The sequence below is a fragment of the Mustelus asterias genome, unplaced genomic scaffold (genome assembly GCF_964213995.1).
Source record: "Mustelus asterias unplaced genomic scaffold, sMusAst1.hap1.1 HAP1_SCAFFOLD_539, whole genome shotgun sequence".
NCBI classification, from domain to species: Eukaryota; Metazoa; Chordata; class Chondrichthyes; order Carcharhiniformes; family Triakidae; genus Mustelus; species Mustelus asterias.
Genome location: NW_027590490.1, coordinates 1 through 15,964, shown reverse-complemented (window position 1 = coordinate 15,964; position 15,964 = coordinate 1). Strand labels below are relative to the sequence as shown.

The 15,964-nt window shown below is 49.9% G+C and overlaps 1 protein-coding gene across 16 annotated transcripts in view; it reads left to right on the top strand.

The window, feature by feature from the left end:
- Window positions 1-14,706, top strand: part of LOC144486965 (stromal interaction molecule 1-like) — a 138,309-nt gene extending 123,603 nt beyond the window's left edge. For 15 of the 16 annotated variants that reach the window (XM_078205001.1, XM_078204993.1, XM_078204997.1 and 12 more), the window contains 4 exons: window positions 7,165-9,746; window positions 9,799-10,029; window positions 10,123-10,612; window positions 10,764-14,706. In XM_078205001.1, coding sequence (XP_078061127.1) covers window positions 7,165-7,750 — 586 coding nt within the window. In that variant the 3' untranslated portion in view covers window positions 7,751-9,746; window positions 9,799-10,029; window positions 10,123-10,612; window positions 10,764-14,706. The remainder of the gene's footprint in view (window positions 1-7,164; window positions 9,747-9,798; window positions 10,030-10,122; window positions 10,613-10,763) is intronic. The other variant, XM_078204985.1, reaches the window with a different exon arrangement.
- Window positions 14,707-15,964: the final 1,258 nt, after the last annotated feature.

Genomic DNA, 15,964 nt, shown 5'->3' with positions numbered 1-15,964 from the left:
AGGTGAGGCCACATTGGATTTGGTACTGGGAAATGAACCGGGCCAAGTGTTAGATTTGGTTGTGGGAGAGCACTTTGGAGATAGTGACCACAATTCGGTGTCTTTTGTTGTTGCAATGGAGAGGGATAGGGCCGTACGGCAGGGCAAGGTTTACAATTGGGGGAGAGGTAATTATGATGCGATTAGGCAAGAATTAGGGGGCATAAGTTGGGAACAGAAACTGTCAGAGAAAGGAACTAATGAAAAGTGGAACTTTTTCAAGGAACAAATACTGGATGTCCTTGATAGGTATGTCCCTGTCAGGCAGGGAGGAAATGGCCGAGTGAGGGAACCATGGTTCACGAAAGAGGTGGAATGTCTTGTGAAAAGGAAGAGGGAAGCTTATGTAGGGATGAGGAAACAAGGTTCAGATGGCTCGATTGAGGGTTACAAGTTAGCAAGGAATGAGCTGAAAAAGGGGCTTAGGAGAGCTAGGAGGGGACACGAGAAGTCCTTGGCGGGTCGGATCAAGGAAAACCCCAAGGCTTTTTACTCTTATGTGAGGAATAAAAGAATGACCAGGGTGAGGTTAGGGCCGGTCAAGGACAGTAGTGGGAACTTGTGTATGGAGTCAATAGAGATAGGCGAGGTGAAGAATGAATACTTTTCTTCAGTGTTCACCAAGGAGAGGGGCCATGTTTTTGAGGAAGAGAAGGTGTTACAGGCTAATAGGCTGGAGGAAATAGATGTTCGGAGGGAGGATGTCCTGGCAGTTTTGAATAAACTGAAGGTCGATAAGTCCCCTGGGCCTGATGAAATGTATCCTAGGATTCTTTGGGAGGCAAGGGATGAGATTGCAGAGCCTTTGGCTTTGATCTTTGGGTCCTCGCTGTCCACGGGGATGGTGCCAGAGGACTGGAGAATGGCGAATGTTGTTCCTCTGTTTAAGAAAGGGAATAGAAATGACCCTGGTAATTATAGACCAGTTAGTCTTACTTCGGTGGTTGGTAAATTGATGGAAAAGGTCCTTAGAGATGGGATTTATGACCATTTAGAAAGATGCGGATTAATCCGGGATAGTCAGCGCGGATTAATCCGGGATAGTCAGCACGGATTCGTGAAGGGCAAGTCGTGCCTCACAAATTTGATTGAATTTTTTGAGGAGGTAACTAAGTGTGTTGATGAAGGTAGGGCAGTTGATGTCATATACATGGATTTTAGTAAGGCGTTTGATAAGGTCCCCCATGGTCGGCTTATGATGAAAGTGAGGAGGTGTGGGATAGAGGGAAAGTTGGTCGATTGGATAGGTAACTGGCTATCTGATCGAAGACAGAGGGTGGTGGTCGATGGAAAATTTTCGGATTGGAGGCAGGTTGCTAGCGGAGTGCCGCAGGGATCAGTGCTTGGTCCTCTGCTCTTTGTGATTTTTATTAATGACTTAGAGGAGGGGGCTGAAGGGTGGATCAGTAAATTTGCTGATGACACCAAGATTGGTGGAGTAGTGGATGAGGTGGAGGGCTGTTGTAGGCTGCAAAGAGACATAGATAGGATGCAAAGCTGGGCTGAAAAATGGCAAATGGAGTTTAACCCTGATAAATGTGAGGTGATTCATTTTGGTAGGACTAATTTAAATGTGGATTACAGGGTCAAAGGTAGGGTTCTGAAGACTGTGGAGGAACAGAGAGATCTTGGGGTTCATATCCACAGATCTCTAAAGGTTGCCACTCAAGTGGATAGAGCTGTGAAGAAGGCCTATAGTGTGTTAGCTTTTATTAACAGGGGGTTGGAGTTTAAGAGCCGTGGGGTTATGCTGCAACTGTACAGGACCTTGGTGAGACCACATTTGGAGTATTGTGTGCAGTTCTGGTCACCTCACTATAGGAAGGATGTGGAAGCGCTGGAAAGAGTGCAGAGGAGATTTACCAGGATGCTGCCTGGTTTGGAGGGTAGGTCTTATGAGGAAAGGTTGCGGGAGCTAGGGCTGTTCTCTCTGGAGCGGAGGAGGCTGAGGGGAGACTTAATAGAGGCTTATAAAATGATGAAGGGGATAGATAGAGTGAACGTTCAAAGACTATTTCCTCGGGTGGATGGAGCTATTACAAGGGGGCATAACTATAGGGTTCGTGGTGGGAGATACAGGAAGGATATCAGAGGTAGGTTCTTTACGCAGAGAGTGGTTGGGGTGTGGAATGGACTGCCTGCAGTGATAGTGGAGTCAGACACTTTAGAAACATTTAAGCGGTTATTGGATAGGCACATGGAGCACACCAGGATGATAGGGAGTGTGATAGCTTGATCTTGGTTTCAGATAAAGCTCGGCACAACATGGTGGGCCGAAGGGCCTGTTCTGTGCTGTACTGTTCTATGTTCTAGTTGCAGCATGACCTCCTGGCTCCGAAACTCAATCCCTCTACCAATAAAAGCTAACACACCGTACACCTTCTTAACAATCCTATCAACCTAGGTGCCAACTTGCAGGGATCTATGCACATGGACACCCAGATCCCTCTGTTCATCCACACTACCAAGTATCTTACCATTAACCCAGTGCTCTGTATTCCTGTTACTCCTTCCAAAGTGAATCACCTCACACTTTTCTGCATTAAACTCCATTTGTCACCTCTCAGCCCAGCTCTGCAGCTTATCTATGTCCCTCTGTAACCTGCCACTTCCCTCCGCACTGTCTACAACTCCACCGACTTTAGTGTCATCCGCAAATTTACTAATCCATCCTTCCACGCCCTCATCCAGGTCATTAATAAAAATGACAAACAGCAGTGGCCCCAAAACAGATCCTTGCGTTTCACCACGAGTAACTGAACTCCAGGATGAATATTTCCCATCAACCACCACCCTCTGTTTTCTTACAGCTAGCCAATTCCTGATCCAAACCACTAAATCACCCTCAATCCCATGTGTCCGTATTTTCTGCAAAAGCTTACCATGGGGAACCTTATCAAATGCTTTGCTGAAATCCATATACACCACATCAACCGCTTTACCCTCATCCACCTCTTTGGTCACCTTCTCAAAGAACTCAATAAGGTTTGTGAGGCACGACCTACCCTTCATAAAACCATGCTGACTATCCCTAATCAAATTATTCCTTTCTAGGTGATTATAAATTCTATCTCTTATAATCCTTTCCAATACTTTGCCCACAACAGAAGTAAGGCTCACCGGTCTATAATTACCAGGGTTGTCCCTACTCCCCTTCTTGAACAAGGGGACAACATTTGCTATCCTCCAGTCTTCTGGCACTGTTCCTGTAAACAATGACGACACACAGATCAAAGGCTCTGCAATCTCCTCCCTAGCCTCCCAGAGAATCCTAGGATAAATCCCATCCGGCCCAGGGGACTTATCTATTTTTACCCTTACCAGAACTGCTAACACCTCCTCCTTATGAACATCAATCCCATCCAGTCTAACAGCCTGCATCTCAGTACTCCCCTCGACAACACTGTCCCCCTCCAGTGTGAGTACTGACGAAAAATATTCATTTAGTGCCTCTTCTATCTCTTCAGACTCCACACACAACTTCCCACTACTGTCCTTGACTGGCCCTAATCTTACCCGAGTCATTCTTTTACTCCTGACATACCTATAGAAAGCTTTAGGGTTTTCCTTGATCCTACCTGCCAATGACTTCTCATGTCCCCTCCTGGCTCTTCTTAACTCTTTCTTTAGGTCCTTCCTGGCTAACTTGTAACTCTCAAGTGCCCTAACCGAGCCTTCACGTCTCATCTTAACATAAGTCTCCTTCTTCCTCTTCACAAGAGATTCAACCTCCTTAGTAAACCACGGTTCCCTCGCACGTCTGCTTCCTCCCTGCCTGACAGGTACATATTTATCAAGGACGTGTAGTAGCTGTTCCTTGAACAAGTTCCACATTACAATTGTGCCCATCCCCTGCAGTTTCCTTCCCCAACCTATGCCAGCTAAATCTCGCCTAATCGCATCATAATTTCCTTTCCCCCAGCTATAACTCTTGCCCTTTGGTATATACCTATCCTTTTCCATTGTTAAGGTAAACGTAATTGAATTGTGGTCACTATCACCAAAGTGCTCACTTACCTCCAAATCTAACACCTGGCCTGGTTCATTACCCGGTACCAAATCCAATGTGGCCTCGCCTCTTGTTGGTCTATCTACATACTGCGTCAGGAAGCCTTCCTGTACACATTGGACAAAAACCGACCCCTCTAAAGTACTCGAACTATAGCTTTTCCAGTCAATATTTGTAAAGTTAAAGTCCCCCGGTACAACTACCCTGTTACTTTCGCTCCTATCCAGAATCATCTTTGCAATCTTTTCCTTGACATCTCTGGAACTTTTCGGAGGTCTATAAAAAACTCCCAACAGGGTGACCTCTCCTTTCCTGTTTCTAACCTCAGCCCAAACTACATCAGTAGACGAGTCCTCATCAAATGTCCTTTCTGCCACCATAATACTGTCCTTAACTAACAATGCCACACCTCCCCTTCTTTTACCACCTTCCCTGCACTTACTGAAACATCTAAACCCTGGAACCTGCAACAACCATTCCTGTCCCTGCTCTATCCATGTCTCCGAGATGGCCACAACATCGAAATCCCAGGTACCAACCCATGCTGCAAGCTCACCCACCTTATTCCGGATGCTCCTGGCGTTGAAGTATACACACTTCAAACCGCCTTCCTGCCTGCCAGTACACTCCTGCGACTCTGAAACCTCATCCATGACCTCACTACTCTCAACCTCCTGCACACCGGAGCTACAATTCAGGTACCCACCCCCCTGCTGAATTAGTTTAAACCCTCCCGAAGAGCATTAGCAAATTTCCCCCCCAAGATACTGGTACCCCTCTGGTTCAGGTGCAGACCATCCTGTTTGTAGAGGTCCCACCTACCCCAGAAAGAGCCCCAATTGTCCAGGTATCTGAATCCCTCCCTCCTGCACCATCCCTGTAGCCACGTGTTCAACTGCTCTCTCTCCCTATTCCTCTCCTCACTATCACGTGGTACGGGTAACAAACCAGAGATAACAACTTTGTTTGTTCTCGCCCTAAGCTTCCACCCTAACTCCCTGAATTTCTGCCTTACATCCCCATCCCTTTTCCTACCTATGTCTTGAGTGCCGATGTGAACCACAACTTGGGGCTGGTCCCCCTCCCCCTTAAGGATTTCGAAAACTCGATCCGAGACATCGTGGACTCTGGCTCCTGGGAGGCACCACACCAACCGCGAGTCTCTCTCATTCCCACAGAATCTCCTATCCATCCCTTTAACTATGGAGCCCCCAATGACTAATCCTCTACTCCTCTCCCCCCTTCCCTTCTGAGCCACAAGGACAGACTCTGAGCCAGTGACCTGTTCACCATGGCTTACCCCTGCTAAGTCGTCCCCCCCAACAGCATCCAAAAGTGTACTATCCCCAATTTCTACTACATTTTTTGTTTCTCCCCCCACTTGGATGGCTCCCTGTACCTTGGTGCTGTGGTCAGTTTGCTCATCGTCCCTTTCCCTCCCCTTCTGTCCTAAGGTCACCAGATACTTATATTTTCTTGGATTAAAAATGATTTATTTGAGTTGAAAATATTTCTTCTAGCAAATTATTTAAGAGAGATGAAACTGCTGAGATGTTGGCCATTCAGCCGTCTCCACCATTCGATATAATAACAGCCCCACTCCCACTCCCTATACCCCTTAATTCCCTGAAACATCTCAGCCTTAAATATATTCAACAATGAAGCACCACAACTCTCTGAGGAAATTTCTCTCATCTCAGTCCTAAGTGATTGGCTCTTGATTATGAGACTGTTCCCTCGAGTTCTAGATCCCCCAACCATATTCTCTCTGTCTACCTTGTCCTGGAGAATCTTGTATGTCACTGTTACTGGGTCAAAATCCTGGAACTCCCTCCCTAACAGCACCGTGGGTGTACCTACACCTCAGGGACTGCAGCGGTTCAGGAAGGCAGCTCACCCTCACCTTCTCTCGGGGCAATTAGGGATGGGCAACAGATGCTGGTCTAGCCAGTGACACCCATGTCCCACAAACAAATAAAAATGTTTCAATGGGGTTACCTTTCATTCTTCTAAATTTCAGAGAGTAGAGACCCAATTTATTCAGCCTCTCATCGTAAACAAACCCCCTCATCCCGGGGACCAATCTCATCAACCTTCACTGTGCTACCTCCACTGCAAGTCTGTCCTTCCTTAAATTTGGAGATCCAAACTGCACACAGTACTCCAGGTGTGGTCTCTTTAAGGTCCTGTACAATTGTAGCAAAACTTCCTTATCTTGTACACCAATCCCTTTGCAAATAAAGGCCAGTGTGCCATTGGCATTCCTAATGGTTTGCTTACCTGCATGCGTGTGTTTCTTGTGCGTACACCCAAGTCCCTCTGAACAAGGCTAGTATGGTCAGGTCTGACTGAATGGCCTCCTGCTGTAATCATTCTGTGATCAGCATTCAGACATTCACGCTCTTTTAAAAAGCAGTTCAATTCCTCTTTTCCCACCAGAACTCTTCCCCCCCCCCCCCCCCCCCCCCTCCTCCAGCTGTCCCTTTCTTGCCTACTCACTTAATCTGTCTATATCTTTGTGCCTTCCTCACAGATTGCATTCCCACCTTCTTTGGTACCATCAGCACACTTGATTACATTACCCTTGGTCTCTTCAAGCTGTAGATAAACAGCGGAGGCCCCAGCTCTGTACGGGCCTGTCAGCTCTGTACGGGCCTGCCAGCTCTGTACGGGCCTGTCAGCTCTGTACGGGCCTGTCAGCTCTGTACGGGCCTGTCAGCTCTGTACGGGCCTGTCAGCTCTGTACGGGCCTGTCAGCTCTGTACGGGCCTGTCAGCTCTGTACGGGCCTGTCAGCTCTGTACGGGCCTGTCAGCTCTGTACGGGCCTGTCAGCTCTGTACGGGCCTGTCAGCTCTGTACGGGCCTGTCAGCTCTGTACGGGCCTGTCAGCTCTGTACGGGCCTGTCAGCTCTGTACGGGCCTGCCAGCTCTGTACGGGCCTGCCAGCTCTGTACGGGCCTGCCAGCTCAGTGCTAAGGCTGTTCTAAACCTGTCAATGTTTGTGTTGAGCATCTTTTGGGGTTAATTCAGATGAATTATTCTGTCCTCCACTTTGCTTTAGGCTTTTAGTGTTGTTAATCGTGGCTGATGTGTTTTCCTCTTTTTTTCCCAACAGGGAGTTAAATCGCTCCGACTCCGAATCCTCCATTTCTCAATCCAGTGATCATCAGCGACTTCCCAGCGCCTCGGGATCCCCCAGTGCCCTCCTACACAGTTCCGGATCCAGATCCATCCCATCCAAACCTACCTCCCTCCTTAAACTGACAGAAGAAACCACTCCCACCCAGAGTGTGGCCTCAGACTCCAATGCTCCTACTCCAGACGGCAGCAGCAGCAGCAAGCAAGCCGACTCACTGAGCAGCATGTGCTCTGAGAATGTCTCGGACAGTCCTCTGGCCAGCAGGAAGGCCTATCCAAACCGGGGCCTGGAGAAATCAGCCAGCCTGGGGGAGATCCACCAGGGCACGGAGGGTTCCGCCCTCAGCCCCTCCGAGTCTTCACGCTCCCTCAGCCCCACCTCCACCGACCCCGAGTCCGCGGTAACCGACGCAAAAAATGGCATCAAGGGCACTAAGATCCCCCAACTTGCCTCCAAAAAATCCCCAGTGGAGGAAGACAGCACATCGACAGGTGAGGAGACGGAGCCCAACCCTGGCAAAAAGAAGCCAGGATTCAAGCTCTTCAAGAAAAAGAACAAGTGAATCCAACCGATTGGGGAGATGGGCTTTCCGAATGGGAATCTGCCCAGAACAGAACCAAGTGAGCGGAAAAGAGAGACCCAACACTTCAGGGACTCTGTTCATCCTTTTGGTCAAGCTTTGTATTCGAGCTCTTTGTCCCCGGGGAGTGGATTTTATTTAATCTTATTTATTTTACAGACTGGTGTTCCTTATTCCTAAGCTTCCCCCGAGTTGATGAGGGGGGAATCGTGCGAGGATCCTTTGCTTTATGGCCTTTCTCTCCCTATCCTGTTGCATGAATTCTCTTCCAGTGCCTGAGCTGTATCAGGGCAGCATGCACACGCAATGCTTCTGCAAAAAAAAAAAAGAAATTAGCCTTTTAACCAGGTTCCTCTGGTGGGTCTAATGAAGGTTTGGAGATGTAGAGGTGCGTAAGATACCTTCACCGAGGGACTCAAGAACCCAGCTTTCCATGTGTTGGTTTATCTGCACCTTTAGTAAGTGACCTGAAATGGGAGTCACGCTTTTCCTTGGAGGAGGAAGGTTTCCTCTCTGTCCAGTTTCTATTGTGAGCTTGTCAGTTTGTGCCCTGTGCACAGTGTGGCTGTGTGCAGTCACACTTGGTTGTATAGCTGACTCTGATGAGAAGAGGATGCGTACAGGAGATTGCTGATTATTGAATAAGCATTGTGCTTTAAAACACAATAACCTGTCCACGCAAAGTCCAGAACAGTCCAACTGACCCAGCCAGCTTCATCCAGAGAACGCACATGATAACTCCAACAGACATCTCTCCACCATACACCCCAGACCCCCGTCCAACAAAGACATCTCCCCACCACATTTATTTGCTATTTTAAAAAGCATATCCTACAAACAAAACCATCAATTCTAATCTCTCTCACCCTCAATCCTGGCCCTCTATTGCTCACTCTCTGCTGTTGCTGCTGTTCTTTTTAGAGATACAAGCTGGTCAGCTCCTGGATTACCCTTTTCTGAGGCTGTCACTGAGTGCACAATGTATTCACTGACAGGATGCAGATTGTGGGAATGTCAGAGCGACTCGCCTCTCTCCAGCTTGGTTTCCGGTGATTGCTCAATCCGTGTAGACTTGTAATCCCCACGTGTTATTTTCCCAATCTTCTGACGTTTACCTTGGAATTACTTCCTCTCCCTGTGGCCATTCTACTTCATTGAAAGCTGTCCTGCTGTGGCCAGACTCCATTCAGTAATGGACAGTAACTCTGCCCGTGGCAGAGATCCAAACACCGATCACGCCAGGGAGAGTCTCAGCAACAAATCTTCACACCTTCTACCCAAATATCGAACCCTGAGTTCACAGATTCACTCGCATTTACCAAAGTTTGTCCTTGAATGACACTCATGTTTAGCCTGATAGTGTTGACCCAGATGTATCTGTGTGTGTGAGTGTGAAGTCTGTGGGTGTGTGTCTGTGTATGTGTGTATCTGTGTGCACGTGTGTAACTATGCGTGTTTGTATGTGTGTGTGTATGCATTTGTGTGTGTGTGTATCTGTGTCTGTATCAGTGTGTGTGTGTGTGTGTTTATTTCTATGTGTGTGTATCTGTGTGTGTGTGTGTATCTATGTATCTGTGTGTGTGTGTATTTCTGTGTGGGCGAGGGTGTGTGTGTGTGTATCAGTGTGTGTGCATCTGTGTGTGTGTATTTCTGTGTGGGCGAGGGTGTGTGTGTGTGAGTGAGGGTGTGTGTGTGTGTGTATTTCTGTGTGGGCGAGGGTGTGTGTGTATTTCTGTGTGTGTGTGTGTGTGTGAGTGAGGGTGTGTGTGTGTGAGTGAGGGTGTGTGTGTGTGTGTGAGGGTGTGTGTGTGTGAGTGAGGGTGTGTGTGTGTGAGTGAGGGTGTGTGTGTGTGAGTGAGGGTGTGTGTGTGTGAGTGAGGGTGTGTGTGTATTTCTGTGTGTGTGAGGGGTGAGGGTGTGTGTGTGTGTGAGGGGTGAGGGTGTGTGTGTGTGAGTGAGGGTGTGTGTGTATTTCTGTGTGTGTGAGTGAGGGTGTGTGTGTGTGAGAGGTGAGGGTGTGTGTGTGTGAGGGGTGAGGGTGTGTGTGTGTGAGTGAGGGTGTGTGTGTATTTCTGTGTGTGTGAGTGAGTGAGGGTGTGTGTGTGTGTGTGAGGGGTGAGTGTGTATTTCTGTGTGTGTGAGTGAGGGTGTGTGTGTGTGAGAGGTGAGGGTGTGTGTGTGTGAGGGGTGAGGGTGTGTGTGTATTTCCGTGTGTGTGTGTGTGTGTGAGGGGTGAGTGTGTTTGTGTGTGTGTGTGTGGGGTGAGGGTGTGGGTGAGGGTGTGTGTGAGAGGTGAGGGGGTGTGTGTGTGAGGGGTGAGGGTGGGTGTGTGTGTGTGTGAGTGAGGGTGTGAGAGTGAGGGTGTGAGAGTGAGGGTGTGAGAGTGAGGGTGTGAGAGTGAGGGTGTGAGAGTGAGGGTGTGTGAGTGAGGGTGTGTGAGTGAGGGTGTGTGAGTGAGGGTGTGTGTGTGTGAGGGTGTGTGTGTGTGTGAGGGTGTGTGTGTGTGAGGTGTGAGGGTGTGTGTGTGTGTGAGGGTGTGTGTGTGTGTGAGGGTGTGTGTGTGTGTGAGGGTGTGTGTGTGTGAGGGTGTGTGTGTGTGAGGTGTGAGGGTGTGTGTGTGTGTGTGAGGGTGTGTGTGTGTGAGGTGTGAGGGTGTGTGTGTGTGTGTGAGGGTGTGTGTGTGTGAGGTGTGAGGGTGTGAGGGTGTGTGTGTGTGTGTGTGAGGGTGTGTGAGGTGTGAGGGTGTGTGTGTGTGTGTGAGGGTGTGTGTGTGTGAGGTGTGAGGGTGTGTGTGTGTGTGAGGGTGTGTGTGTGTGAGGTGTGAGGGTGTGTGTGTGTGTGAGGGTGTGTGTGTGTGTGAGGGTGTGTGTGTGTGAGGTGTGAGGGTGTGTGTGTGTGTGAGGGTGTGTGTGTGTGTGAGGGTGTGTGTGTGTGTGAGGGTGTGTGTGTGTGAGGTGTGAGGGTGTGTGTGTGTGTGAGGGTGTGTGTGTGTGAGGTGTGAGGGTGTGTGTGTGTGTGTGTGTGTTGCACCACCAAGAATGTACCAGCTGTACAATGTCACCAAGGTGTTCAGTACGTTAAGAATGAGTGTGTGCAGTCTCCCCTGGGCTGCCTGGGGATTGTGCTGTGGAATCTCATCCCTTTGATCATTGTCACTCCGACTCTGACACAGGAGATTGGTTTGAGGTCAACCTTAACTTGAAACCCTGTGCTTCTGAATCATGTATAAAGATGTTTTAGTCTAATGTGTGTGCTGGATGGTTTGGCTGGTTAGAGATTGAGACAGACTGACTCTGCAGGATGAGAGAAACAGAGAGTGGGGCAGCCATCAGTTCTGAGCACTCACACGCTGAAAATATCATCACCTTGAATGGTCAGATATTTATCAGATTGGGTGTTTATCCAGCATGTTCCTGGAAATCTTTAATCCAGTGTTTTAGCTCAGGCTGGGCCCATGCAATGGTGACATTGGGGAATGCTGGTGTCTGCTCAGTCAGTGACCCAGAATCGTTATCAGTATTTTATTCATGTGCCAAAAGTGCTGTTACTGTTCAGTGTTGAATGTCTTACTCTGTAATGGGATGGTGGAGCTTTGCCAAACACGTTCACCCCCCCCAGGGACTTGTGATTCGAGAGGCTCCTGTGCCCAACTATCGGGCACAGTCCTCACTAGCACGGTTCATTCACACCCTCTCTGCCTGTGGCTGTTAGCTTTATATCAGTGCATGCTGCAATGGTGACTGCATGGACTGCATGTGGAGGGGTAGCTCTCTCCTATAACTGCCCTAGTCATTATCCAAACAGTGCTTTCACAGCGCCCCTAGTCTGCTGTGTGCAGACCCGGCGTTCCTGTCGATTCCCATTGCTGCTAGCCTGGGAGGGGATTGGAATTTAATCGGAGTCGAATGTGTAACTCGTGGTTGAGCTTGGGGCTGGAGTCTCAGTGTAACCAGACTGCAGGCATTCCTCAGTGCTGTCAAACTAAGAATCACGAGGGCACTCACCAACTTTGCCCTGTCTTCTCTGTTGGCCACTTGCTCCCCTGCACCATTTCTCCACCCCTCTACCCAACGTCCACCACCCGCCCGTACCCCCACCTCTGCCTGTCTGCTCCCCTCTCTACCTGCGTGTGTCCCCCTTTCTGCCCACCCACCCCCCCACCCTGTGCCCCCTACTGCTCGTCCCCCTCTACCCACCCACCCGCCACCCTCTGCCAGCCCCGCACTCATCCCCCACATCTTACCCCCCCCCAACCCTCCACCTTGACCCCCCCACCCCATGTTGCTGCCCCCTGCTGACTGGCTGACGTCACTGTGTGGGAGAGTTTGGAGAGTGTTGTGGCAGGTGTCTGGCTGTGTTTCTGACTCCATCCCCTCCTCATGATGTGCACAGCCGCGTGTAGCTGGTGCCTGTGCGCGGTGCCATTGACCATGGCCGGTGTGTGGGTGCCCTCGCCGCTCTGCACTCGGTCACTCTGTGTTCAATGTGTGGCATGCCTGTGTCCCGGAATGATACTGTGTGTAACTTCATAGACTGATCAAACCAAACATCTTCTCAACTATTAACTGGTCCTTTTAATTTTTTTTTATAAAAGGAAAGTTTTTTTGTAGATAATGATGAATTTTGACCAGGGTTCAGTATTGGCTAAGGGAGGGTGTGTGGAGTTCACAGGGATTTGGTTAAAATGAGCGGACCTACTGCCGCCAGTGAAAGCCCAGTGCATAATGCAGCTGCCTGAAACCCAATCCAACCGCTCTGTCATAGAGGCTCTGTTCCAAACCTTGCCCCTGTGGCCTGTCCTGGGAGTGTTTGATGGGGGACAGTGTAGAGGGAGCTTTACTCTGTATCTAACCCCGTGCTGTTCCTGTCCTGGGAGTGTTTGATGGGGACAGTGTAGAAGGAGCTTTACTCTGTATCTAACCCCGTGCTGTACCTGTCCTGGGAGTGTGTGATGGGGGACAGTGCAGAGGGAACTTTACTCTGTATCTAACCCCGTGCTGTACCTATCCTGGGAGTGTTTGATGGGGGACAGTGTAGAGGGAGCTTTACTCTGTATCTAACCCCGTGCTGTACCTGTCCTGGGAGTGTTTGATGGGGACAGTGTAGAGGGAGCTTTACTCTGTATCTAACACCGTGCTGTACCTGTCCTGGGAGTGTTTGATGGGGACAGTGTAGAGGGAGCTTTACTCTGTATCTAACCACGTGCTGTACCTGTCCTGGGAGTGTTTGATGGGGACAGTGTAGAGGGAGCTTTACTCTGTATCTAACCCCGTGCTGTACCTGTCCTGGGAGTGTTTGATGGGGACAGTGTAGAGGGAGCTTTACTCTGTATCTAACCCCGTGCTGTCCCTGTCCTGGGACTGAGAGGGAGCTTTACTCTGTATCTAACCCCGTGCTGTACCTGTCCTGGGTGTGTTTGATGGGGACAGTGTAGAGGGAGCTTTACTCTGTATCTAACCCCGTGCTGTACCTGTCCTGGGACTGTTTGATGGGACAGTGCACACACACACACACCACTATCGGATAGATTGGAATTTGCAGAAATGTGAACATTCTCTCGGTCTGGCACATACATGATATCAGAGTGTTTGTTTGGGACCTTGCAGGTTCCTGAGCTCTATTGTTACCCTCAGGCGACCCCCCTGCCCTGTGCCTTCATCTGTTCAGGGTAAGTGAATCCAGTATGTAGAAAAGCTCCAGGCGGAACTCTGAATCCAGAAGATATGTTATTATCTAACTCCCTGCGCACTGTCTGTCTGCTGCCCTGTGTAATGCATGTCTGGGGAGCACGGCAGTCTCAGTCTGTAAGAGCTGCTCCCTCTCCATCGCCCTCTGCAAGTTTCAGCTTGGCTCACTGGGTAGGCTGTTGGGGATACATTATTGTGATGTGGGAGGCTGTGTAAACTGGCACTGATCGCCAATCAGTTTGAGAGATTTGAATAAGGAATTACTAAATCACTGTATTGTGGAATTGCCATGTACAAGGGCTATCGAGGAAGCTGTGATCTATCAGTGGAAAGTCACAGGCGCACTTTCCTAGGGGTAGTTCTTGGCCTCTTTTCATTTCAGTGTGCTTTCTGGTATACAAGTGTTGGCACTTGGTCAGTGCATTTACTGCGGGAGGGTAGGGGGATTGTACCCCTGGATAGGGGGGAGGGGGGATTGTACCCCTGGTTAGGGAGGGAGGGGGATTGTACCCCTGGATAGGGGGGAGGGGGATTGTACCCCTGGGTAGGGGGGAGGGGGATTGTACCCCTGGTTAGAGAGGGAGGGGGATTGTACCCCTGGTTAGGGAGGGAGGGGGATTATACCCCTGGTTAGGGGGGAGGGTGATTGTACCCCTGGATAGGGGGAGGGGGGGATGGGCTTGTACCCCTTGCGGGGAGGGAGGAGGTGGGGTTGTCCTCTGGCTGGGAGGGAGGGGGTCAGGATGTCCACTGGTTAAGGTGGAGGGAGGGGGGTGGGGTTGTACCCCTGGCAGGGAGGGGGGAAGGAGGAGGGTGGGCTTATACCCCTGGCTGGGAGGGAGGTGGGATTGTTCCCTGGCTGGGAGGGAGGGGGGTGGGGTTGTCCCCTGGTTAGGGTGGAGGGAGGGTGGGGTGGGGTTGTACCCCTGGCTCTGACCGCCCATCCTGGGAGGGGGGTGGGTAGAGGATACACCCAGAGCCTGTGGCTGACACGGTACATTTGGAGACTGCTACCTCGAGCCACTGTTTGTGCAGCTAGACTTGTTCATCAGCTTGTGCTGCATCACCGCCCAATGTGAGGTCTTCATTACGTGTGTTTAATCCCCCTGCTGTTTGTTATAAAGAGAAAAGAAAGTCTTTGTAAAATGGGATAAAAGTATACTGTAAAGTTCTGAAATTACTGTACAAAATCTTTCACTTTAATGGCAGCAATGCATGGAAGCAATAAATTGATGGAGATGTGAAGCTGTTCCTGCTGTGTCACAGTGCTTTATCCTCTCTGCCAGTGTCACAGAACCATCCAGTGTCCCTCTGCACCTTCCATCACGCCGACCTCTCCCAGTGTCAGCAATGTGTTCACAGGGTGAGGCTGACACCTTGTGGCAACTCCCTACTCTTACAGCCACTCTTCCAAAGGTGAGTACAACCCCGCGGGCACCTCTGAATTTCAATCACCCTCAGTGATGAAGAGAACTGCTCACCTGGACTGTGTGTGGTGGGGAGGGGCGGTGACGGGGAAAGCAGGGAAAGGGGAGTGCAGTGTGATGAGGTTGGATGGGCGCTACAGAATGGACACCGTACAGATTGCAGCAAGAACACTGGTTCTATGAAGATGTTGGGAACCTTTCCTCTCTGGGTGAGTGGAGCAGAGGTTTGGGGACATAGTTCCTCGCAGAGGCCAGTCCACTTCCAGCAACATCAAGCAAGCTGATTCTAGACCTGAAGAATGATCAATAATCAATTAAATCTCAGTCCCTTCACTTGCACCTCCTTTCCAGTTATCAGCTGTCTTGGACTGGGGACCTTGCTGGCTGTGAGCTGGAATCCCGCGTAGGGAATGCAGCAGCCAGTTTACGCAAGATCCAATCAACTGACAGGAGACAATCCAGAGAGGAAGTTAGTCAGGTACGTGGACACAACCCCCCACCCCCCCGCTGCTCTTTGCAATAGTGGCTGTGCGATCGACACTCATGAGCAGGCAGAGAGGGCATCAGTGTTATTGAAAAGATGGCATTTCGACAGGGCCTTCTGACAGTGTGGCACTCCCTCAGTTTGTGATTTATATAAACGATCTGGAAGAAGGTGTAACTGGGGTGATCAGTAAGTTTGCGGACGACACCGAAAATGGCTGGACTTGCAGATAGTGAGGAACATTGTCAGAGGCGACAGAAGGATATAGATAGGCTGGAAATTTGGGCAAAGAAATGGCAGATGGAGTTCAATCCAGATAAATGCGAAGTGATGCATTTTGGTAGAACTAACGTAGGGGGGAGCTATACGATAAATGGCAGGACCATAAAGGGTGTAGATACGCAGAGGGACCTGGGTGTGCAAATCCACAGATCCTTGAAGGTGACGTCACAGGTGGAGAAGGTAGTGAATAAGGCATATGGCATGCTTGCCTTTATAGGACGGGGCATAGAGCATAAAAGTTGGGGTCCGATGTTGCAGTTGTATAGAACGTTGGTTCGGCCACATTTGGAATACTGCGCCCAGTTCTGGTCCGCCA